The sequence below is a fragment of the Dermacentor albipictus genome, chromosome 1 (genome assembly GCF_038994185.2).
Source record: "Dermacentor albipictus isolate Rhodes 1998 colony chromosome 1, USDA_Dalb.pri_finalv2, whole genome shotgun sequence".
Lineage (NCBI taxonomy): Eukaryota > Metazoa > Arthropoda > Arachnida > Ixodida > Ixodidae > Dermacentor > Dermacentor albipictus.
In genome coordinates, this window is record NC_091821.1 from 516,710,116 (window position 1) to 516,735,718 (window position 25,603).

General features: G+C 46.8%; 1 protein-coding gene across 5 annotated transcripts in view; it reads right to left on the minus strand.

Moving 5' to 3' along the window:
- Positions 1-25,603, minus strand: part of LOC135912448 (monocarboxylate transporter 13-like) — a 610,659-nt gene that overhangs the window by 177,784 nt on the left and 407,272 nt on the right. For all 5 annotated transcript variants that reach the window (XM_065444890.2, XM_070532620.1, XM_070532619.1 and 2 more), the window contains one exon: positions 15,064-15,227. In XM_065444890.2, coding sequence (XP_065300962.1) covers positions 15,064-15,227 — 164 coding nt within the window. The remainder of the gene's footprint in view (positions 1-15,063; positions 15,228-25,603) is intronic.

Here is a 25,603-nt window from a genome sequence, read left to right on the forward strand (position 1 = left end):
TTTTTTCGCAACTGCTCTCACGTCCGTCGTTCAGCGCTGGAGGCTCTGTCCTTGCGTAAACAGCGGCCTCACCTCCACAGGTCGCCGGTATTAGTTTTCCCGATGTGGGCTTTAGGGGCGTCGCCTTGGGGAGCTTGAGGATGGACGCGGGCTCGGTGATCGATACCTCAGCGGCACTGTTGACCGAGGTTGATGTTGCTGTGAAGTCTGCGGGCTTAGGCGCGTTGACAAATACTCCTGGATCTCGAAAAGGCCTTCACTGTTTCTTGGGCAAGAAGCGTTTACGGAAAACCCCCGAAGTCCCTCTCTGTGGTATTCGCACATCCTGTAGAGATGACCAGCTTCGCCGCAGTGGTACCACAGTGGGATTCTATCAGGAGTGCGCCGTATGTCAGCCTACCGGAATCTCGTCTCCGGGGGAGACGGCAAGAACCGAGGTTCGGGTACATGCGCAGTTGCCACGACGAAAGTACGTCCTGGAGATCCTCCGAGTACCTCGGCGTACGATACCATCGGCCGTACCGCTGACGATGTTTGCGGCTGTGCTGGCGGGTGCTGTTCGCGGACTGCTTGTCTCACTTCTTCGCGAACCACTTCTGCTAACGAAGAGACCGCTGTGGGGCCTTTGTTCAGCTGTTGCCTCTGGTGCTCTTCTCGAACGACAGATCTTATGAGTTCTCGTAAGACCTCGACGCTGTTCCCGAACATTGCCGACATCGTATTCATAGAGGCGACGTTCATATCGCGGTTGTAGAGTCTCGCACGCTGTTGAAGAGTCCTTTGCATAGTTGTCGCCTCGGAGCGGAATTCGGCAACGGTGCGTGGAGGGCTGTCAACCAAACCGGCAAAAAGCTCCTGCTTCACACCGCGCATCAGGTGCCGAAGCTTCTTGTCCTCGCTCATGCTCGGACTGGCCCAGCGGAATAAGCGGGACATATCGTCGATATACATTGCCAAGCTTTCGTTGTTTCGTTGACTTCTTCCTTGCAAAGCGGTTTCAGCTTTTTCCCGGTGGTCTGTGCTCGGATACGTGGCTAACAGCTCCCGTCGGAAGTCATCCCACGACCGGAGGACAGGTTCACCGTTTTCAAACCACGTTCGCGCACAGTCTTGCAACGCGCAGTAAACAATGCGGAGCTTCCGGTATTCGTCCCATACGTTGTAGTCAGCGACGCGCTCGAAGCTTTCCAACCAGTCTGCGGCGTCTTCGAAGGTATCACCGTGAAAAGGCTCGAGTGTCCGCAGCCGATCAACGACGATGCGGGTTGAGGCTGTCTGGGATGTCATTTCAGGATTGCCTGCTGCTGCTATTATAGTCTGCTCCGGCAAAAGAGGAAACTCAGGCGGCTCACCACGTAGGCGACGGCTCGTGCGCTGGTGGACAGGCGTGAACTCATTGGGTTTGAGATGGCGTGGCTCCGGGCTGCTTTCTCCAACTCGAATTGGGCTGGAAATCATTACCCAGCTCTTCCACCAGAATTGTAACGAACAATTAAGGGAGTCCAGACATAACTGTTTAGTGTGGGCTAATTTGTGCCCTGGGGGTAAATAAAAAGGACTGCCGCGTTCTGAACAGGAGATCAAAAATGCCTTCTCTCTCGAGCGTCGCTTCACTTCTTCTTGTAGACGCTGATAACGGCCATCTACGATGCACGTGCGTGCGGCGAAAACACGTGCCATCATTTCGTCGTCTTTTCCTCCAATACGCCGTTGTCCTCTTGGGGGGGCGCATGAACCTGCGCGCGTTGTTTAAATATGTTTCGGCCTTGTATCAATATAAACAATTATAATTTCAGCGGCTAGCATGCTAGGCCTCTATCGGCCGCGTAATCGACTATGATGTCAGTGGCAGCCTGCAACAGGCTTTCAATGGCCGAATCACTTCCCCGGTTGACACAGAGGGTGATATCAACCGCACATATGCAAATTTTGAATCTCTCGAGCTTAGCCAATTGCTCAGAAAGTTCCCTCATCACCACATTTAAGAGTAGGGGAGACAGCACTGATCCCCGGGGCGCAGTGGCGTAGCCAGCTATATCGTTCAGGAGGGGGGGGGGGGGGGGGTGCTCACGTTGCAGTTCGGCCTCTTGCTTAAGAGGAAGCTTTAGCTCAGGTGCTCCCATCTAAATACACGCAGACGGAGCATTCGTGTTTCTCTGCAACCACTGCACCAAATTTGACGTGGCTTGTTGCATTTAAAAGAAGTGCTATAATTCTGGGCGCTGTATGTTTTGAATTTTTGATTTGGGTTGTCAATTCTTTATTAAAAATTGTGCACAAATTGCAAATTTTCAGGAAACGAACTTATCAAGTTTAAAACTCCAACTCAACAATAAAGAATGCTATCAAAATTCTGTGAATTGTTCCTTATAGTGTATCTACGGCGGACAAAATTGATGTGTTACACATGAATGTCAAAAATTTAGTATTATGGAAATACGGCTTTAGCGGAACCCTTGCACACAACGTAACCGATTCGCGTAGGATACAAACTGACATACCAAATTTGTCCGCTTCATCTGAGCTGACCAGGCGGCTAGCAGATGGCAGCGCGAAGTAAAATTTGTGAACAACTTGAAGCAAAGACAAGACATTGATGTAATAGTTCTGGGGAAGCTCGCAATTTCGAGAGCAGTTATTAAGAAAGAAAAATGAGACATCCCCACAAACGTAACAAATTGCTCCAAAGGAAACCCATACGAGTTCCTTCAAAGAAGAGCCTCGCCGTTGAAGAAAAATTCGTCCTGGTCAGGGACTGGAAGACGGGACCAACGCTTTACAGGTGCTGCCGTTCTACCATCTGAGCTAACCAGGCGGCTAGCTGATGGTAACGCGAAGAAAAATTTGTGAACAGCTCGAAGCAAAGGCAAGAGTTTTACGTAATAGTTCTGAGAAAGCCCAGAAGGTGCATAACAGTAAATGGGAAAGAAAAATGAGACATCCACATGACGTAACAAATTGCTCGAAAGGAAACCCATACGGCTTCCATTAAATGAAAGTCTCGACATAGAAGAAATTCGTACCGGTCAGAGACTCGAACGTTGGACTTCCACTTTTCCGGTGATACCGCTCTACCATCTGAGTTAACCAGGCGGTTAGCAGATGGCAGCGCGAAATAAAATCTTTGAACAAATGCAAGCAAAGGCAAGAGTTTGGCGTAATAGTTCTGCGGAACTTCGCAAGGTGGAGAGCAGCAATTAGGAAAGGAAAATAAGACATCCACACATACGTAATAAATTCCTCCAAGAGAAGGCCATGCGGGTTCCTTCAAAGTGAAGACTCGACGTCGAAGAAACATTTGTCGTGGTCAGGGACTCGAACGCGGTACTACCGCTTTTCCGGTGCAGCTGCTCTACCATCTAAGCTAACCCGGCAGCTAGCAGATGGCCGCGCGAAGTAAAATTTGTGAACACCTCCAAGCAAAGGCACGAGTTTGACGTAATAGTTCTGAGTATGCCCGCAAGGCGGAGAGCAGTAATTAAGAACGTAACATGAGACATCCACACAAGCCTAACAAATTTCTCAAAGGAAAACCGCTAGGGGTTACTTCAAAGAAAAGCCTTGCAGTTGAAAAAAAAATCCTTCCTAACAAATTGCCTAACAGCCTAACAAATTGCTCCAAAGGAAACTCTTAAGGCTCACTTCAAGGAAATATCTCGCCGTTAAAGAACAAGCGATCATGGTCAAGGACTCGAAACCGGGACCGCCGCTTCCCCGTTGCAGCCGCTCAACCACCTGAGCTAACTAGGTGGCTAGCAGATGGTAGCGCGAAGAAAAATTTGAGAACTCGAAGCAAAGGCAAGACTTTGACATAATAGTTCTGAGAAAGCACAGAAGGTGCATAACAGTAATCAGGAAAGAAAAATGAGACATCGAAATGACGTAACACATTTCTCGAAAGGAAACCCATACGGCTTCCATCAAATGAAAGCCTCGACGTTGAAAAAAAAGGGTCCTGGACAATGACTTGAACGCGGGACTACCGCTTTTCCGGTGCAGCCGCTCTACCATCTGAGTTAACCAGGCGGCTAGCAGATGGCAGCGCGAAATAAGATTTGGACAAATGGAAGCAAAGGCAAGAGTTTGAGAAAATAGTTCTGAGGAAGCCCGCAAGGCCGAGAGGAGTAATTAGGAAGAAGAATGAGACATCCACACAAACCTAACAAATTCCTCAAAAGGAAACCTTTACGGGTTCCTTCAAAGGAAAGCCTTGCAGTTGAAGAAAAATTCTTCCTGGTCAGGGACTCGAAGCCGGGACTGACGCTTTTCCGATGCAGCCGCTCTACCATCTGAGCTAACCAGGTGGCTTGCTGATAGTAGCACGAAGTAACATTTGTGAACAACTCGAAGCAAAGGCAAGAGATTGACGTATTAGTGTGCGGAACCCCACGATCTGGAGAGCAGTAATTAAGAAAGAACCTTGAGACAACCCCACAAACGCAACAAATTGCTCCAACGGAAACACATCTGGGCTCCTTCAAAGAAAAGCCTCGCCGTTCAAGCAAAATTCGTCCTGGTCAGGGACTCGAAGCCCGGATCATCGTTTTTCCGGTGGGGCTGTTCTACCATCTGAGCTAGCCATGCGGCTAGCAGATGGTAGGACGAAGTAAAATTTGTGAATTCGAAGCAAAACCAAGCGTTTGACGTAATAGTTCGGGGGAAGCCCAGACGGTGGAGAGCAGTAATTCAGAAAGGAAAATGAGGTATCCCCACAAGCGTAACAAAATACTCAAAGGGAAAGCTTTATGGGTTCCTTCGACGAAAAGGATCGCCGTTGAAGAAAAATTTTTCCTGCTCAGGGACTCGAAGCCGAAACTACCGCTTTTCCGGTGGAGCCGCTGTACTATCTGAGCTAACCAGGCGGCTAGCAGATAGTATCACGAAGTAAAATTTGTGAACAACTCACAGCAAAAGCAAGATATTGACCTAATTGTTCTGTGGAAGGCTTAGGTGCAGAGAAGTAATTTAGAAAGGAAAATAGGACCTCCACACAAATGTAACAAATTGCTCAATGAAAATCTATACAGGTTCCTTCAGTGAGAAGCCTTGAAGTCGAAGAAAAATGTGACCTGGACAGGGACTCGAAGCCGGGACCGACGCTTTTCTGATGCAGCCTCTCTACATTCTGAGCAAACCAGGCAGCTAGAAGATGACAGCGCGAAGTAAAATTTGTGAATCACTCGAAGCAAAGGCAAGACATTGACGTAATTGTTCGGCGGATGCACAGAAGATGGAGAGCAGTAATAAGGAAAGGAAAGTGAGACATCACCACAAGTGTAACAAATTGCTCTAAAGGAAACCCATACGGGTGAAGTCAAAGAAAAGTCTCGCCGTTAACAAAAAGTCGTCCTTGTCAAGGACTCGAACCCGGGACCGCCACCATTCCGGTGCAGCCATTCTACCATCTGAGCTAAGAAGGCGGCTAGCAAACGGCAGCACAAAGTAAAATTTGTGAACAACTCAATGCGAAGGCTTCAGTTTCACGTAATAGTGCTAAGGAAGCCCCCTCGGTGGAGAGCAGTAATTGAGAAACAAAAAAAGAGACATCCAAACAAACGTAACAAATTACTCAAAAGGAAGCCTTTACGAATTCCTTCAAAGAAAAGCCTTGACCTTGAAGAAAAGTTCATCCTGGTCAGGGACTCGAAGCCGAGACTACCGCTTTTCCGGTGGACCTACTTCTGAGCTAACCAGGCGGCTAGCAGATAGTATCAGGAAGTAACATTTGTGTGCACTCACAGCAAAAGCAAGATATTGACCTAATTGTTCTGCGAAAGACTTAGGTGCAGAGAAGTAATTAAGAAAGGAAAATAAGACCTCCACACAAACGTAACAAACTGCTCAACGAAACCCCATACGGGTTCCTGGAAAACAAGACTCGCCATTGAAGAAACATTCGACCTGCTCAGGGTATCGAAACCGGAACCACCGCTTTTCCGTTGCAGCCGCTCTACCATCTGAGCTCACCAGTCCACTAGCAGATGACAGCGCGAAGGCAATAGATAAACGTAATAGTTCTGCGGAAGTCTCCAAGGCGGAGAGTAGTAATTAGGAAAGAAAAATGACACACCCACACAAACGTAACCAATTGCTCAAAAGGAATCCTTTACGGGTGCCTTCAAAATAAGGCCTTGCCGTTGAAGAAAAATTCGTCCTGCTCAGGCACTCGACGCCGGGTCCGACGCCTTTCCGGTACAGCTGCTCTACCGTCTGAGCTAACGAGGCGGCTAGCAGATGGTAGCGCGAAGTCAATTTAGTGATCAACTCGACGCAAAGGCAAGACTTTCACGTAATAGTTCGGCGGAAGCCCAGAAGGTGGAGAGCATTGATTAAGAAAGGAAAATGGGACATCACTATAAACGTCGCAAACTCCTCAAAGAAACGCCATGCGGCTTCCTTCAAAAACCGACTCGCCGTTGAAGAAAAATTCGATCTGCTCAGAGACTCGAAGCCGGGACCAACGCTTTTCCGGTGCAGCCGCTATACCATCTGAGCTAACCAGACAGCTAGCCGATGACAGCACGAAGTAAAATTTGTGAGCGTGAAGCAAAGGCAAGGGTTTGAGGTAATAGTTCTGAGGAAGCCCGTAAGACGTATAGCAGTAATCAGGAAAGGAAAATGACACACCCACACAAACTTAACAAATTGCTCTTAAAAAATCTTTTATGGGTTCTTTGAAAGAAAAGCCTTGCCGTTGAAGAACCATTCTTACTGCTCAGGAGCATCCGGAGAGTTTCCACCGTTGATGACGTCAGCAGGAGCGAGCGGCACAGCTGGTCGCCATGAGTCACGCTCGCGCGGGAACAACAGCAAAAGTCGAAACAGAAGCATGAGCCGCCACCGCCGATCGCAATCCAAAGACAGAGTAGCCTGGGCAGACGTAGTAAAGTCGGGGGTAGCCAAGAAAGAGCAGCAGCAACAGCAGTAGCAGCAGCGACAGCAGCAGCAGTCACAGCCATTTCGAGGTGGTGGAGGGAAATTTAAAGACGAAAGTGAGGAAATGAAGGCGCTAAGAGAAGCAAACGAGGCGTTGCGGAAGAAGAACATTGAACTAGAGGCGACAGTCAATAAGCTCTGCAAGGAAATGGCAGAGATCAAGAGAATGATGACGGTCCAGCTACAGCAGCAGCACGCACAGCCTTTATCGCCACAACCACAGCAGATGGCAATGACCGAGGATGAACCAGAAGTAGCGGTAAATCCGAGGACAGAGAACGCGGCCTCGGCGGGTCCGGCACCCAAGAGAAGAGCAATTGAAAATCTTAAAGAGCGGAAACTCAGCGATAGGGTATACAACCTTGAAGATAGGCTCATCCACTTTGAAGAGTATATTCGCACGACATTCACCAAGAAAATTACCGGCTGTTTCATAGCAATTGAACAGACGTGCCAGCAATTAACGATGACAGTACAGAATTTGGCAACGCAAATGGCTAACTTTCAGCAAACATGGGTAGGACATCAACCACCGCAACCACAACAGCAGTGAAAGGCCTCCTGGTCTCGCAATGGAATTGCAACGGTTTTGCTGGGAAAAAGCCTGTACTTCAGCAACACTTAGAAGCAGCATCAAGAAATCCAGATATATTATCATGTTGCAAGAAACCCTCATTGAGGAAGTAAAGCTCTCAGGTTACCGGTCCCATGCCAGCCCACCAAGCTTCCGGACCGCGGCCGGCAGTAATGGCAGGGGAGTTTGCACCTTGGTGAGAAAAGGCATCACGTACGTCGAGCACGAGTTATTGAGCAGAAGACCAATCGAGCACACCATGGTAGAGGCGGTTACCGGGAAAAAGCATAAGGAAAGCACTTTTCTGGTAAACGTGTACAGTAGCCCATCAAACGGAAAGCAAAAATTCAAAGCACTGTTACACAAAGCGCGCAACGTCGTGGGGCCCGACAACAGGATGGTAATCTGCGGGGACATCAACGCGCCGAATCAAGCCTGGGGTTACCCCAAAACATTGGCAAAGGGCAGGGACCTAATACAAGATGCTACCGACTTGGAACTAAATCTAATTACCGACCCAGCATACCCTACAAGAATCGGCAACTCGATCACCCGAGACACAACGCCCGATCTCACTTTCGTCAGGAGTAATGGCGGTGGTATGGCGGACTTCCAATGGCGCAACGCGGCCCACGAATTGGGAAGTGACCATTACATTGTGGTGGCCGCTGTCCCGCTCGGTGGTACCGACGAAGTTGGCAGAAGCCTTCGGAAATATAGATTTACTGACTGGGACGCGTTTGGAGGATTGTTACCCGAGGAGCAAACCGAAATTACGGACATTGAGGAGTGGTCCACCGAGATTGTAAACATGGTAGAAAAGGCCACCAAGGAAGTCGGGACGGACGAGCGTGTCCACAGGGTCGACAGCCACCTCGCCCACCTCATCGAAGCCAAGCAGTCTATCCTGTCAAGGTGGAAAACGCAGAGGACAAACAGAAAGCTACGAAAGAAGGTCGCCGAACTCAACCGCGAGATCGAGTCCCACAGCCGAGTGCTATGCACACAGCAATGGAATGAAGTTTGTAACGCAGCGGACGGCCAGATGCACTGCGGCAAGACGTGGAGTATGCTGAGGCACCTTTTGGATGCGACCACGACCAAGTCTCACCAGCACCACAACTTGGCCAAGATCATCCACAGGGCGCTGACCGAGCACGGGGAAGACGAAGTGAAGAAATGCCTCGACGTCAAGTACCTCCCGGTCACTCCCACTGATACGCACCCGGACTACCTAGGCGAAGCAAACGAGCGGCTAGATCGAGACATTGAAGTATGGGAATTAAGGGTTGCCCTGCACGATCTCAACAGCAACTCCGCCGCTGGGCCCGACCGCGTTACGAACAGAGCGCTAAAAAATCTTAACGAAGCGGCGATCGAGAACCTCACGGCATACTTCAACACTTGCTGGCGAGCCGGATCATTACCCCGGCAGTGGAAAGCAGCCAAGACCATCTTGATTCCCAAGACGGGCAAGCCACCCAACATTGAGAACCTCCGGCCGATCTCGCTTACGTCCTGTGTGAGCAAAGCGTTGGAGCATGTACTCATGAACAGGTGGCAGGGGTACCTGGAAGATTCGGCGCTCTACGCAAACACCGTCATCGGGTTCCGAAACAAGCTCGGAACTCAGGACGCCATGATACAACTGAAAAATGAAATCCTCGATGACACTATCAACACAAAAGACAAGCGAGCCATCTTGGGTTTGGACCTGCAGAGCGCTTTTGACAAAGTGAGACACTCTGCTATTCTGGTCCAGGTGTCACGGCTAAACATGGGCAAGAGAACTTATGCGTACATCAAGGAGCGGACTACTGAAATCATCGCCGGTGACCTGCGGCTCCAAAAGAAGAAGCTCGGCAGTGTTGGGACCCCCCAGGGCTCAGTCATCTCGCCATTGCTTTTCAACCTTGTAATGATAGGGGTGGCCGAGCGCCTCTCACGAGTCGCGCGGGTCCGACACACCGTCTATGCCGACGACATAATGCTCTGGGTCCCAGGAGAAAGCAACGGACACATCGAGAATACATTTCAAGAGGCGGTTGACGCTATCGAGGACCAGCTGGACGGGTCTGGGCTCGTCTGCTCCCCAAGCAAGTCTGAGCTGTTGGTGATTCTTCCGAAAAGGACAGCTAGGAAGACGAAAGGCAACCAACCTGCGAGAGAGCAAGACACAATAAAGATCAAGACGAGCGGTGGTCACATGATCCCGGTTGTCGAGAAGATACGAGTGCTGGGGATGCTGATTGAGCGCAAACGAGTCAACGGCGAGACGGTCAACCGTCTGGCGGCCAAAGTCACCACGGTCATCCGCCTCATTAAGAGGGTGTCGCACAGAACAGCAGGCATGAAGGAAGAAAGCCTCACCCAGCTAGTGGAATCCTCCGCTTTAAGGCACATTACATACGTTGCTGCTTTCCACAACTGGAGGCAGTGCGAACGAAATAAGATCAATGCGCTCATACGCAAAGCGTACAAGGCTGCACTCGGACTTCTCGACTGCACAAGCACCGACAAGTTCCTGGCCTTGGGAGTGCATAACACCCTGGAAGAAATCGCCGAGGCGCCGAGGACCGCTCAGCTCGCACGGCTATCAGAAACAAGAACGGGCAGACAAGTGCTGCGTGACCTAAGCCTGGGACCAAAGGAAATGGTACCCGAAAATACAGAGGTGCCTGTACCGGACACAATTAGTAGACGGCTACGGGTGTGTCCGGTGCCAAAAAAATATGAACCCTGAGTTCAACAAAGACCGGCGGGCGGCGAGGGCCAAGGCGCTCATCGATCTCCATGCCAAAGACAGGGGTGCCGTGTTTGTGGACGCGGCAGAGTATCCACATGACAGAAAGGCATTCGCCGCTGCAGTCGTCGGGGCATCGACCGATGCAACGAGAACAGCGGCGAGTGTGCGGACTCGAGGGGCGCATCAAGCCGAGGAGGTGGCCATTGCTTTGGCCATCGCCGACCCCGAGTGCACGACTGTGCTCTGTGATTCTAGGACGGCAGTGAAAAATTACGCCAGAGCAAGGGTGCGTGGTGAAGCCGCGCGTGTGTTGCGTGTGGTCGATCTCGCGAGTGAAAGTCGGTGTGTGGTGATAAAGTGTTTTGCGGCCCACATGGGCAGTGATGTGTCGGGTCGCGGCAACGCTAGCCACAACGAGACGGCGAACGCGGCGGCGCGAGGACTAACCAACCGTGCCGCTGCTCCTACAGCCGATCCGTCGTGGTGGTGGGAAGCCAAGGACAAAATGACTTCCTACAATGAAATTGTGAAATGGTACCGACTAGAGCGAACGACTATGCCGCCACTCATCCGGGCTTGACCCGTAAGGAGGCGGTTTTATACCGACAACTTCAAACGGGGTCGTTATTCACGTGTGTCCAAGTGTTTGTGAAAGTGATCTGTGTTGTGTGTGCCGAAAAGAAAGAGTCACTGCAGCTCACATCCTTTGGGACTGTGCTAAGAATCCGCATGAAACTGCAACAATAACAACAATCCCACCGCGGCTCGAGACCGCAACGAGATGCTATGACCAAGATGTCCAAACCCAGGCCATCCAGCAGATCTCGGCGGCCCTCGAAAGGCAACGACCGAGCGAAACCGGAGGGAGGCTGCCACCCCAAAAGAGTGGCAGGCGCGGTCGACCAAAGGGAATAGTGCGGCCGCGGCCGAAGTAGAGGCGCCATACGCCGCGAAGACGTCATGGCCGCGTCACGGTAACGCCTCCCTAACAGGGGAAGGCTAACCGTTCTGCAGGCGTTCACAACAAAGTTTCGTGACTTACTCACTGCTCAGGGACTCGACGCCGGCTCCAACACTTTTCCGGTGGAGCTGCTCTACCACCTGAGCTAACGAGGCGGCTAGCAAATGGGAGTGCCAAGTAAGATTTGTTAATCACTCGAAGAAAAGACAATACTTTCGCGTAATAGTTCGGCGGAAGCCCAGAAGGTGGAGAGAAGTGATTAAGAAAGGAAAATATGGCATCACCATAAACGTAACAATTTGCTCAAACAAAACCCATAAGGGTTCTTTCAAAGAAGAGCCTCACCGTTGAAAAAAAATTCGTCCTGGTCAGGGGCTCGAAGCCGGGACCACCGCTTTTCCGGTGGTGCTGCTCTACCATCTGAGCTAACCAGGCGCCTAGCAGATGGTAGCGCGAAGTTAAATTTTTGAACAACTCGAAGCAAAGGCAAGACTGACGTAATAGTTCAGCGGAAGCCCTGAAGGAGGAGAGCAGTAGTCAGGAATGGAAAATGATACATCCCCACAAACGTAACAAATTGCTCAAAAGGAAACCTGTACGCGCTCCTTCAAAGGATAGCCTAAAGTTGAAGAAAAATTCATCCTGATCACGGACTCGAAGCCGGAACCGACGCTTTTCTGATGCAGCCGCTCTACCATCTGACCTAACCCGGCGGCTAGCAGATGGTAGCGTGAAGTAAAATTTGGGAACAACTCGAAGGAAAGGTAAGACTTTGACGTAATAGTTCGACGGAAGCCCAAAATGTGGAGAGCATAATTAGGGAAGAAAATGAGACATCGCCACAAACGTAACAAATTGCTCTAAAAGAATCCCACATGGGTCACTTCAAAGAAAAGTCTCGCCGTGAACAATAAAGTTGTCCTGGCCCAGGACTCGAACTCGGGACCGCTGCTTTTCCGGTGCAGCCGCTCTACCATCTGATCTAAGAAGGCGGCTAGCTGACTGCAGCGCGAAGTAAAATTTGTGAACATCTCAAAGCGAAGCCTTTAGTTTCACCTAATAGTCCTAAGGAAACCCGCTAGGCGGAGCGCAGTAATTAAGAAAGAAAAATGAGACATCCACACAAACGTAACAAATTGCTCAAAAGGAAATCTTTACGGGTTCCTTCAAAGAAAAGCCTTGAAGTTGAAGAAAAATTCGTCCTGGTCAGGGACTCGAAGCCGGAAGTACCGCTTTTCCGGTGGAGCTGCTCTACCATCTTAGCTGACCAGGCGGCTAGCCAATAGTATCACGAAGTAACATTTGTGAACAACTCGCAGCAAAAGCAAGATATTGCCCTAATTGTTCTGCTGATGACTTAGGTGCAGAGAAGTAATTACAAAAGGAAGATAAGACCTCCACACAAACGTAACAATTTCCTCAAAGAAACCCCATACGGGTTCTTTCAAAGAAAAGCCTTGACGTTGAAGAAAAATTCATCCTGGTCAGGGCCTGGAAGCCAGGACTACCGGTTTTTCGGTGGAGCCGCTCTACCATCTGAGCTAACCAGGCGGCTAGCAGATGGTATCACGAAGTAACATTTGTGAACAACACTAAGCAAAAGCAAGATATTGACCGAATTGTTCTGCGGATGGCTTAGGTGCAGAGAAGTAATTAAGAAAGGAATATAAGACCTCCACACAAACGTAAGAAATTGCTCAACTAAACCCCATACGGCTTCCTTGAAAACAAGGCTCGCCGTTGAACCACCGCTTTTTCGTTACATCCGCTCTACCATCTGAGCTAACCACTCCGCTAGCAGATGAAGGCGCGAAGTGAAATTTGTGAATAACTCCAAGCAAAGGCGATAGATATATGTAATAGTTCTGAGGAAACCTGCAAGGTGGAGAGTAGTAATTAAGAAAGGAAAATGACACAGCCACACAAACGTAACCAATTGCTCAAAAGAAATCCTTTATGGGTTCCTTCAAAGAAAAGCCTTCCCGTTGAAGAACAATTTGTCCTCGTCAGGGACTCGAAGCCGGGACCAAGGCTTTTCCGGTGCAGCCTCTCTAACATCTGAGCTTACCCGGCAGCTAGCAGATCGCAGGGCGAAGTAAAATTTGTAAACAACTCGAAGCAAAGCAACACTTTCACGTAATATTTCAGCTGAAGCCCAGCATGTGGAGAGCAGTGATTAAGAAGGGAAAATAAGACATCACCATCAAACGTAACAAATTGCTGAAAGAAAACCGATACGAGTTCCTTCAAAAAAAGTCTCGCCACTGAAGATCAATTTGTCCTGCTCACGGACGCGAAGCCGGTACCACCGCTTTTCTGTTGCAGCCGCTCTTCCATCTGAGCTAACCAGGCGGCTTGCAGATGGCAGCGCGAAGTAAAATTTTTTAACAACTCGAAGCAAAGGCAAGACTTTGACGTAATAGTTCGGCGGAAGCCCAGAAGGTGGAGAGCAGTGATTGAGAAAGGAAAATGAGACATCACCACAAACGTAACAAATTGCTCAAAGAAACCTCGTACTGGTTCCTTCAAGAAAAGGCTCGCCGTTGAAAAAAAATACCTCCTGCTCAGGCACTCGAAGCCGGTACCACCGCTTTAATGGTGCAGCCGCTCTATCTTCTCCGCTATCCAGGCGGCTAGCAGGTGTCAGCGCGAAGTAAAATTTGTAAACTCGAAGCAAAGGCAAGTGTTTGACGTAATAGTTCTGCGGAAGCCTGCAAGGTGGATAGCAGTAATCAAGAAAAAGAAAATGAGACATCCACACAAAGGTAGCAAGTCGCTACAAAGGAAACCCACGCGGATTCCTCGAATGAAAAGGCTCACAATGGAAGAAAAATTCGTCCACCTTGACGTAGTAGAAGGTCTGATGAATTTGTTTGTCTCCTCTTATACACTTTTTTGGGTATGTGCAAAATTATGTAGTGTATACATCCGATTGTATACATACATTTGTGCCCGGTAATTGCTTATAGCTATAATGTATGATTTCATCCATTGACTGATGGAAACACTGTAAACAGTGGTGTTGTGACCACTGGTTTGCCATCGCCAAAGTGAAGCTCTGACGCTCTAAATCTCTTGAAGTTCTGTCATGGTGCCTCGGAGTAGCTTTTACCCATGCTCCCGTTACCATCTACCGATTGATGGTAAATTTACAACAATCCATCAAAATATATTTACCATCCTCCACGTAATACTACTGCAGTCTTGCATTATTGTAAAGATTTATAACTTGCACATTTACACTGTCCATCAATACTCGAACCTTGTAAACCTATCGCCGATGGCAGGCCCACTGTCGTAATGGGGAAAATATTAATTTTATGCATTGAATGTATACCCGTGCAACTAACGGGCCTCGCTATGAAAAATTGTCGGCTTTTTTTACAGTTGCCCTGGATATTTTTGTGAATGTCCCAGTCAACAGTTATGCACCGAGGCTGTGGTGTCAATGACTGGGCTGCCAACAACAAATGACCCATGTTCTTCATGCAATGCAAAGGACGTTCTATCTTCGCGTTAGTTATCGTTTGTAGTTATCTGCTTGGACTACAGAATCATCACTGCTCAAAGAGTGCATGCGTTCCTTGTTGTAGGGTTGATGCAATAATATTGATTGATGCTGAGCTAACTGCTGTGTCGATCACTCACTGTGGCTGTAAAGATGAGGTAGAGAAGTTAGAGGGTTAGTTGGAAATGTGTCATTCTTTGTTCTGTACGTTTAAACACTAGGAGACGTAGGCGACGCATTGCAACTTCCCATTAGTTCAAGATGTCAATCTACAACACGGTATCTGCGGCCGTAAAATACTATCTTGCCAGCATATTACTGCTGATATGATGGTTCACCTGGCAATAATGTTGCGGTTGTCGACGAGGGTCACAATCTGCGAACGGCGCTCTGTGCCATCCAGCAGCGAACTGTCGGCTGAGAAGAAGGCGGCCGTCGGCTGCCGCTGGTCGTCTGGCACCGAACCTTCGTAGAACAGGTCGCGGCGCAGCCGGATACGAGACTGCGATGTTAAGAAATCAGGCTGTTGTTGCAAATGATAACAACGCTTAGAAGATTCTTCCAAAGCCAAGCTGATGAGTTGAAAGCAGGGGCGCTATGACGTAAAGCTATTCCACACTTTTCCATTACAATTCAACAATCAGCCTTCCGCGATTGGTCAAAACCTTTTTTGTAACACCGCTTCTTCGCCTGTCTGTCACATTACTCAATCGTCACTTACAGCGCATACATAAACGAGGGACAAAAAAACGACGAAGACAAGCGCTGTTCAAACAGTGCTAGCGATGCCCGACGAACTAGAAATATACTGAAGCAAGGTTTGGGTACGGACTAGTTGGTATTACAAGGTATCAATCGTCACTTACAGCGCATACATAGACGAGGCACAAAAAGGCTGACGAAGACAAGCGCTCTAGCATCTGCCCTTGTCTTCGTCGTCCTTTTTGTCCCTCGTCTATGTATGCGCTGTAAGTGACGACTGATACAATGGAATACCAACCAGCCCGTACTCAAACCTTGCTTCAGTGTATTTTTAGTTCGCCGGGCATCGCTAACAATGTTTGAACAGCGCTTGTCTTCGTCGTCCTTTTTGTCCCTCGTCTATGTATGCGCTGTAAATGACGATCGATTTCATGGAAAACCAACTAGCCCGTACCCAAAGCTTGTGTCACAGGACGTCACGAAAGCCACGATAGTTCCCCATCTAATATGACGAGTACACCCCGAATATGCATCATTGGCCCAAAGAAATGAAAGATATTTATTACTGACTCGACGCATTTTCGCCATTAGCCCTCGGCTATTGGTCAAAGCTTTCGGGCTGCACCCGCTTCACATGTGTGTCACGCGACGGCACAAAACCACGCAAATTCACCGCGTCAAAGTGAAAGTACGCGGTTAAGTGGCAAAGTGACAGCACGTGGTAAAGGTGCATTATTACGCCAAAAAAAGTGACTTATTGTTCTATATAACCGCAGGGTGCCGCGTTCCGAAAGGAATAAAAGATGGCTGCCACCAATCTTTCAGGCACTGGCTACTCCCAACTGCCGGAGAATAGCTAGTGTTTATAAACCCAAAGCCTGGGTTTGTTTGCGTAAAATAAAATTTTTGCGTGGCCGTGTAACGTTTTCAAGCACTTTCAGCACCTGTACGACCCCGGCCCGCCAATTCTTCTTTGCTGAGAATCCGTTTTAGCGCAATTTTTAACCTTCCATTGCATGCCGCCGTGATTTTTTACCAGGCACCTCAAGCCAAGTAAGGGAAAGCGGACCAGTTGCAAACACTGTCAGCACCCTCTTCATCTGGTTATCGACTATCAGTGCACTGGCTCGGGCCCATCGAAACCCTCCCCATTTGAGCGTGCTCCTGGCCTCTTGTCAGCCTAATAGATAGGACCAGCCGCTCACTGCAGGCAGTGTTATACGTTTTTAAAGCAAACAAACGTGACTTCCTTTAAACGAAGAGACCGTTTGATTGGTCTGTTCAGACAAACCTGTGGGTCACCGCCCGACGCTTGCGTCGGCAGTTACACAAATTTGGCGTCAGGAGATGGGAATAGAAACATATTGGAATAGTTTTACGTTATAGGGCCCATGCGTGTTGTCAAAATTACGTGGGAAGCGGAGAAGATGATGCACCGTGCCTCAGGTTTCCCAAGGTCTACATACCAGGAGGCATAGTAGACGAGTGCCTATTGTTTATTGTTTTGAAAAGCAAGGAAACGAAACAAATCGGCGAGATTTCAAAGATAGTACTGGTAATAATTATGAAGTATTTGCAACGCTGCGGTGCGTTTGAAAAACTGTTAAAATGTTAGTAAAATCTTGGAGAGCGCTCAAGCTTCGCCTTCAAAAATGGAACGCGATAGCGATATCGCACCCCGTTCGCGCCGCCCACTCATTCGCTCGGCATGCTCTTGAGTCACACAAAGACGAAACATGCGCCTCAGCAAGCGGAACGAACCAAACGCCTCGGTGTGTCGAAGGAAGAAACGATCTACCCGAGCCAAACGTCGTGATCGGCACGGACAGCCGGCACGCGACGCGCCATGAAGGCGGACGCGATCATGGGGCTGACACCTCGATGGGATCATCCTCTATCTCACTTGAGGGCACCATGCAGACGCATGACTCCTCGCCAGCAGCACGGCACACATCGCAGGAGACGCTTTTCCACCAGACCCGCTATGGTGCAGCGATCACGTCAGAGGCATCCCGCATTGGACGCTGCACCTAGGAATCGCGCTGTGAGCGGAAAAAGAAGCCGCGTCGCCTAAGCGTGAGGGTTCGAGAGACGCACGCGGGAAGTTGAAGGGGAGAGAGTGAGAAAACTTATTAAACACAAGGGTATTGGGGCATCCTCGCACCGGTCCCCGCACGGCCCCAATGCGCTCAAACGAGGCGAGTGGGAGAAGCGCGCAAGTGGCACGCCACCTGTCGGGGCAGCGCCATACATTGCGAGAAGGGGGTCTTCTGTGTTTGCCGCAAGATGGCTCTGCGTGTGCGCCAAGCGCAGAAGAAATCTAGCGGAAACGTACTTTGCTACGCGTTTAACTGGGACTTCTGTAATTTACATGCTCATAATTACCGATATACACCGCAGTATAACTTCCTACGGTACGTTTTTAAGGCAACACATTTTTATTTATTTATTTATTTATTTATTTATTTATTTATTTATTTATTTATTTATTTATTTATTTATTTATTTATTGATACTGCGGTCCTGTTACCAGGACCTTAGCAGGGTGGATACAAAGTGAAAAACATCCAAGTAAATATACAGCGACACATAACATAGGTCACTCGCGATGTACAAATGCAAGCAGTTACTGAATAACACAGTAAATCACTCGCTACATAAACATAGGTGCGACTCAAATAATGGCAATGAGCATTGAGTTACAACGTCATTAGTAAGATTATTCCATTCAACAATAGTTCTGGGGAAAAAGGAAAACATGAAGCAATTCTTTTTAGTAATTAACGGTGTTATTGTCTGTGAGTGTCGATGACGTGTAGCATAACCAGTAGAGAAAGTGATAAACCGTGATGTATCAATGTTGTAGTGCCCCTTTATGAGCTGAAATAAAAACTTTAAACGGCATGTTTGATTCCTTTGTGTTACAGGTGGCAATCCACTTCTCCTGAGAAGCTCCGTAACTGAAGTGCGACCATACGAATTGTATATGAATCGTACTGCCCTTTTTTGAACTTTTTCTAGTTTAGTAATGTTTCTTTTAGTAAAGGGATCCCATATGACAATTGCGTATTCCAACATTGGTCGAATGATGGCATTGTAAGAAAGAAACCGCACAGGAGGCGTAGCGAATTTTAGAGAGCGTCTTAGGAAAAATAGTTTTCGAAGGCAGTTTGCCGTGACAATGTCAACATGTTTGTTCCACGAGAGAGTGTTAGTAATCCAGAGGCCAAGGTATTTATATGCGGTTACTTCAGAAAGCATGATGTTTTCGGTATTGTAGTTGTACAATAAAGGCTTGTTTTTTAACGATATTCTCATAAAGACAGTTTTATCGAAGTTAATTTCCATTTGCCAATCATTGCACCATGTTACTATGCTTTTAAAGGCATCATTCAGTCTAATTTCATCGTCAACAGAGGAAATTTTTTCGTACAGGACACAGTCATCAGCGTACAACCTAATACCCACAGAAATGTGATCCACAATGTCATTTATGTAAAGTAAAAACAGAAGCGGACCAAGAACTGATCCTTGGGGGACGCCGGAATCAACGGGCACCTTATCTGAACTGGCTGAATTTAGTGTTACAAACTGACGTCGGTTAGTCAAATAACTCTTTATCCAGGCGAGTAGTTTGTTATTTTGCAGAATGTAGCTTAGCTTATGCAACAATTTGTTATGCGAGACTTTATCAAACGCCTTACGGAAATCCATGAAGATTACATCTGTTTGTTTACCCTCGTTTATGGCTGCTGCAAAGTCATGAATGATTTCTGCAAGTTGAGTATTAGTTGAAAATCCTCGCCTAAAGCCGTGCTGCATGCAGGTAAGTAGCTTATGTTCTTCAATAAAAGCAGTTATATGTTTGTGAATAATATGCTCTAATATTTTACAAGCTGTCGAGGTTAGCGAAATTGGACGGTAATTCTGAATGAGTGTTTTGTCACCAGATTTGTGCAAAGGCACGATTCTGGCATCCCGCCAATCATCAGGTACTGCAGCTTCGTTTAAAGACCTAGTGTACAGAACATGTAAGTATTTTGCACACCACTCAGCATAACGTTTCAAGAGAGCATTTGGAATATTGTCTGGTCCAGGAGATTTTTTTACCTCATGGTTCAACAGCAGGTTTAAAATGCCATGTTCACTTATTATAACATCAGGAATAGGAGGTACGGACACTTCAAAAGGCGGAAGACGGCCGTCATCTTGCGTAAATATGTCTCTGAAATTTTTATTGAATGCCATCGAAGCTCCTGCGTCATCCTGCACGAAGCCACCATAAACTACACGTCCGTCGTTAGAGCGAGACTTCGGGCTCACCAATCTCCAAAATTTTTCAGGTGACCTTTTGATAATGGATGGCAGTGTTATATCGAAATAGTTTTTCTTATCATGCGCAATCTTGTTCTTCACCTTCTCCGATATCTGTTCGACCATTAGTTTCAAGTCAGACCTGTTTGTCGTTCTCGCCCTCTTCTTTAGGCGTTTGAATTTTCGCTGCAGCTGCAGCGTTACTCGACTTATCCATGGATTTCGAAAGTTATGTTTTTTAGCTATCCTTGGCACGAAACGCTGAATGCATTCGTGAATTACCCCCTTGAAGAAAAGCCACAAATCATTTACCGAACAAGTGCTGTTTCTGAAAGAGTCATAATTAAAACTGAGAGTATCAAGAATCGACTCGTCTTCTGCTTTAGAAAAATTAGGAAACAACTTGACATTGCCTCGCTGCTCCAATGCGACGCCCTCTAACGTCAAGACTACTGCTTTGTGATCTGAAATGCCGGAGGTAACGCTGCAGATCACTTTGTCTTTAATATTCCCACTTATAAGGAACAGATCAAGGACTGACTCAAAGCCGTTCTGAATTCTGGTTGCGTCATTTACAACTTGCAAGAGGTCGAAGTTGAACACAATGTTTAACATTTCATTCTCGACACTTTTGGCACTGGTTATCGAAAAGGTGTTCCAGAGCAGATTGGGAAGGTTAAAATCACCTGCCATAATCAGTTTGTCTTCAGGCTTTACGTGGCGATGCATATACTGGTTAAGCTGTTCAAATATTGTGGCAGGTGAATTCGGAGGCCTGTAAACTGCTCCTAAAAGGTAGCAGACTTTATTTATGTAAAGTTTGCAAAATAGGCTTTCTACGCCTGTTACGTCAGGCATTGCTATAACATGTAATGAAGATTTGAAAAGAACCGCTACGCCTCCTCCTCTTCGATCACGATCTTTTCGAAAAACGTTGTAGTTTCTTGGAACGAACTCACTGTCAAAAACGTCTTCGTTCAGCCACGTTTCTGTGAGCACAACTAAATCAGGATCGTGGCAGACCAACAGCGCTTCAAAGGACTCGATCTTATTCATGATGCTGCGGCAGTTAACATTAAGGATGGTGATGCTCTGCCTATCTAATATTATAGGTCACTTCTTATTTTTTGCTATATTGAAACGCCCTCCCTTCTCCTCATTCCACCCGTACAGTGTGCCGTTTACGATTAGCTTGTCAAAGACCAGCTTAGCTTTCGCGCCTTCTGCTCGTTCTTGTGCTGAGCTCAGCCAAAGTTTCTTTCTTGTTTCGCGCACGTTTTTCGAAAAATCCTCCGATATTGAATACTTACTTCCTTTTAGCTTTGGACACGCCTTCAGTATCGACACTTTATCTCGGTGGTCGAGCAGTTTGATTATAACTGGACGAGCCTTTCCCTTCTTTTTCCCAATTCTATGACACCTTTCAATATTGTTAACAGTGAGGCCGAGCTTCGCCAAAAAAATGTCGTTTCTTATTGTGTTTGTAAGTTCATCAGGGCTTTCAGTGGTTTCTTCTAGTATGCCAAATATAACTAAATTATTCCTTCGACTTCTGTTCTCTAGTTCGTCGACCTTGAATGTCAAGAATGACACGTTACTTTCAAGTTTTACTACTGTAGATATCAATTCCTTCATTTCTGCCTTTAACTCAGCTATTACGTTCATCTGTGCTTCTAAACCATTGATTCTCTCGGACACGCTTACAATGTCATCTTCCATTTTCCCCTGTTTTGCCAAAACATCGTTGATAGATGCAGTCATGTTACTCTGCCCCTGAAGAAGTTCCATCAACATTTCACGCTCAGTTGGGCCTGGGTTGGCCTCAACGTCACCACATAGCAAAAGATTCTGTTTAAATGACAAAATACATGAAAAGAAATCACCAATATTGGGCAGGCATGGCAGCAACATCAAAAAGCGGTCATCATTACGGTAGCCTTGTGTAGGTAAGTAAACACCAACCTGCACAGCGTAGCGAAACGGGTTCGTCAACATGTCTGATGTGCCGCTGCCATGCCCACTGGTTGCAGTCGCTGCGTTGAAGCCTTTTATACCGTCTCGAACGTTCACGTGACATCATTCACTAGAGGCGCTTTTTGCTGACTCTGAGCCATCGAAGTAATGGCTGGGTGGTAGCGTCTCTGTCTCACACTCCTGACACCTTGGTTCGATTCCCACCCAGCCCATCTTGCTAGTTATTATTTATGAATTGCCATCCACCATTTTTAGCTCACGGCCAACGCAGCCAACGCTGACGACACCGGCTTTTCTGCGACACGAGCTCCTTAACGCTGTCGCGTTAAAATGTTTGTAACTGCAAGCAAGATGTACCTGCACAATTTACTACGTCTCAAAGATAGTTTCTAACTTTTAACTACCTATATACTAACGCAAGTGCCTACAAGCGCAATCTAGGTAAGTTAGCAATGGCTAATTTATCATGCTTCTCAGAAGTTTTGGATGAGGATGGTTTCTCTGCAACAGATAAAATATTTTTGGATTCTTTCATTATACTAGATTAAAACTTGTATGATCTCACCTATGTGCAGGTATTAGTTCATAAAAATGACAATTTATTTATTTATTTCAATACCTTCAAAGCCCCAGCGGGACGTTACAGAAGGGGGTGGCAAAAAATCGTTTAAGTCATAACAAAGCAAAAAGAAAATAAAAACAGGAAAAAAAGCACAAGTTAACGATAAACGCCAGAACACAACCGGCAACCAGGCAAATTATCCAAATACCTAGTTTAGCGTGGCAGTTTGAAACAAACAAAGAAATAGCTTTGGTCACGTCCCGAATAAGGAGATTCGCGACGCAACTAAAACTATTTCTAAGATACATAGACGACTCCTTCTGCATTATCCCTCACCGCCACGCCACAAATTTCGTCGAAAACCTAAGTTCCTTTAAGCCGAGTATACAGTTCACAGCTGAAGAGGAAAACAATGGACGAATTCCCTTCCTTGATGTCCTCGTAGAGAGGACTTCATGCGGCTTGAGGACTAGTGTATACAGAAAGCCAGCGCACACGGGAAAGTACCTGAGCTTCGACTCGGCGCACCCAATTAGGCAAAAGCGATCCGTCGCAGCAGTACTCTTTTCCCGGGTATTTCGCATCTGCTCCAGCAACACGAAACGTAGACAAGAGCGACAGGTTGTAAAAAGGGACCTGTTGCAGAATGGCTACCCTCAACAACTGCTCAGAAGGCAGGAGCGCAAAGCAGCGAAGCCCCGCCGTGAAACGGCGAAAAAAAAAACAATGACGCGCGCGGTGGTACCCTACACAGTGGGAACAAGCGAAGCCCTCGCACGAATTTTCAAGTGCTACGGTGTTCAAATAGCCCATGTGCCGTCCCGAAAACTTCGCCACCTCACAAATAAATAGCCGCGCGCCCATGCTTACATATTCATGGGGATCAAGGGACCCGTACGAAACGTCTGTTCTTTATTTTTATCTTATTCTTGGCGAGTGCGTGTTTTCGGTACCAATAACATGAGTGAAAGACATAATACATGCATATATATATATATATATATATATATATATATATATATATATATATATATATATATATATATATATATATATATATATATATATATATATATATATATATATGTCAAACGAATTCAAGTGAAACATAATGCATATATAGTAAATATAGTACTCACGCACTATTGAAACCGAGAGAAAAAGAAAAAGAATTAAATGTAATTAGTAATGCACATTATACATATTTGAAATCGGCAAATGTGTCACACAATACATACTGCAATGCAGAATTCGCCAATTAAACTGTTACCGAGACATAATTTCTTCCTTTCTGCAGAAACAAAGAAAAGACAAGAAAAAAGGCGCAATAATGAACGTTATACAGTGTAGATATTGTTTAGACAAGACGGTAATGTAAAGCGCAACATTCGGTAGGTATAATTAGCTCTTGCCCATCGCATCTCCCAGAGTTCGCAATTGCGCGTATTTAGCTTCTCATTGCTGTGCTGTCGTTTGTTAACGAAGCTTTCCCTCAAGTCTAAATATTTTAAGGCAGTTTGTCGTGTGCGTATCATGGCCACGCACGCTTATATCGCCTTCCGTTTCTCTACCACGGTTGCGCTTTAAAACCACGGGGCTGCAATTTTGCTTCAGAGACTTTCCTTTCCTTCCTCCTTCTCCGCCCTTAAACTGGCTCTCTTAACTACTACACGCAGAGACAAAGCAACAGCGCGCGCATTAGATCCCATAGATGAGATGAATATTAACAATTATTAATAGGGTTATAATTATATTCGAGTGCTGATTGCTGTGCTATTGTTTGCTAACGAAGCTTTCCCTCAAGTCTAAATATTTTAAGACAGTTTGTCGTGTGCGTATCATGGCCACGCAAGCTTATATCGCCTTCCGGTTCTCTACCATGGGTGCGCTTTAAAACCACGGCGCTGCAGTTTTGCTTCAGAGACTTTCCTTTCCTTCCTTCTTCTCCGCCCTTAAACTGGCTCTCTTAACTTCTACACGCAGAGACAAAGCAACAGCGCGCGCATGCGATCCCATAGATGATATATATATATATATATATATATATATATATATATATATATATATATATATATATATATATATATATATAGAGAGAGAGAGAGAGAGAGAGAGAGAAAATTATCAGTCATAGCTCTCGTAGTATTTCCCTCTGGGCCGTTTCCTTTTTTTCGTTCGAAAATAGTCCTATTAGGGTTATTATAATTACACAAAGGTAGTTCGCCCTCGTCAGCAGCAGTCCTTGAAATAGTTATTCTGGCGGCTAGCTTCCCACGCTATGCATGCCGCCCTCGAACCTGTTTAAGCTTTTCCGAGACGCTAGAGTTATACTATGTCTGCGCAACCTTGAGCGATCGGAAAGCGCGTTTTCCCCTTTTGGCCGGCGGAGAAGGGAGGCTTTGTTCCGGCCGCAGAGCCCTCCACGTCTCAGTAAGGTGCCTGGTGGTGGTCTCGTGCGGACGATGCCCTCTCGGTGAGCACAAATTCCCCCTCATCTTTTAAGAGGTTCAATACTTACAAGCATTTGTCTCGCAAACCGTACTTATTTCAAGGGAATTTTCCACGTCTCAATAATTTCTCTCGTCGTATTCGTGTGCTGATTGCCGTGTTACAGTTTGTTAACGAAGCTTTCCCTCAAGTCTAAATATTTTAAGGCAGTTTTCTTTGTCTCTAAAGCTGCTCGAGTTCGCTCTTCTCCTCGGGCAGCCATTTTTTCAAGAAAGTATGCCTTCCAACCACTCGCCAAAAAGCAACTATCGCGGACAACATCAGTCCCTTTCCACGTAAGTATGAGGCTCGGAGCAGGAGCTGTGGCGCTTGAAAGTAACCTGGGGCCTGACGAACCAACCAACTGAGCTATCTTTCCGGGCAAAATCCGAGGGTCATGAGTTCAAATCATCTGCGATGTTCCTTTTCTCTCCCTTTTTTTCTTTTTTTCCTTCTTTTTAATGTATTTGCCTTCATTTTATCACTGTACGGGAACCCTCCCAATATATATATATATATATATATATATATATATATATATATATATATATATATATATATATATATATATATATATATATATATATATATATATACATCCTCAATTATGTAGGGCCACACATGTGCAGGTCATAAATACCAGGTTCTCTAGCCGAGTGCCATCCGTGCGGTACAACCGAGCTCAGATTGGTCCACCTTGACTGATCAAATAGGGCACCACTGTAGGTTAAATGAGGCGTACAACTCCTGCGGGACCCGCCGTGGTTGCTCAGTGGCTATGGTGTTGGACTGCTGAGCACGAGGTCGCGGGATCGGATCCCGGCCACGGTGGCCGCATT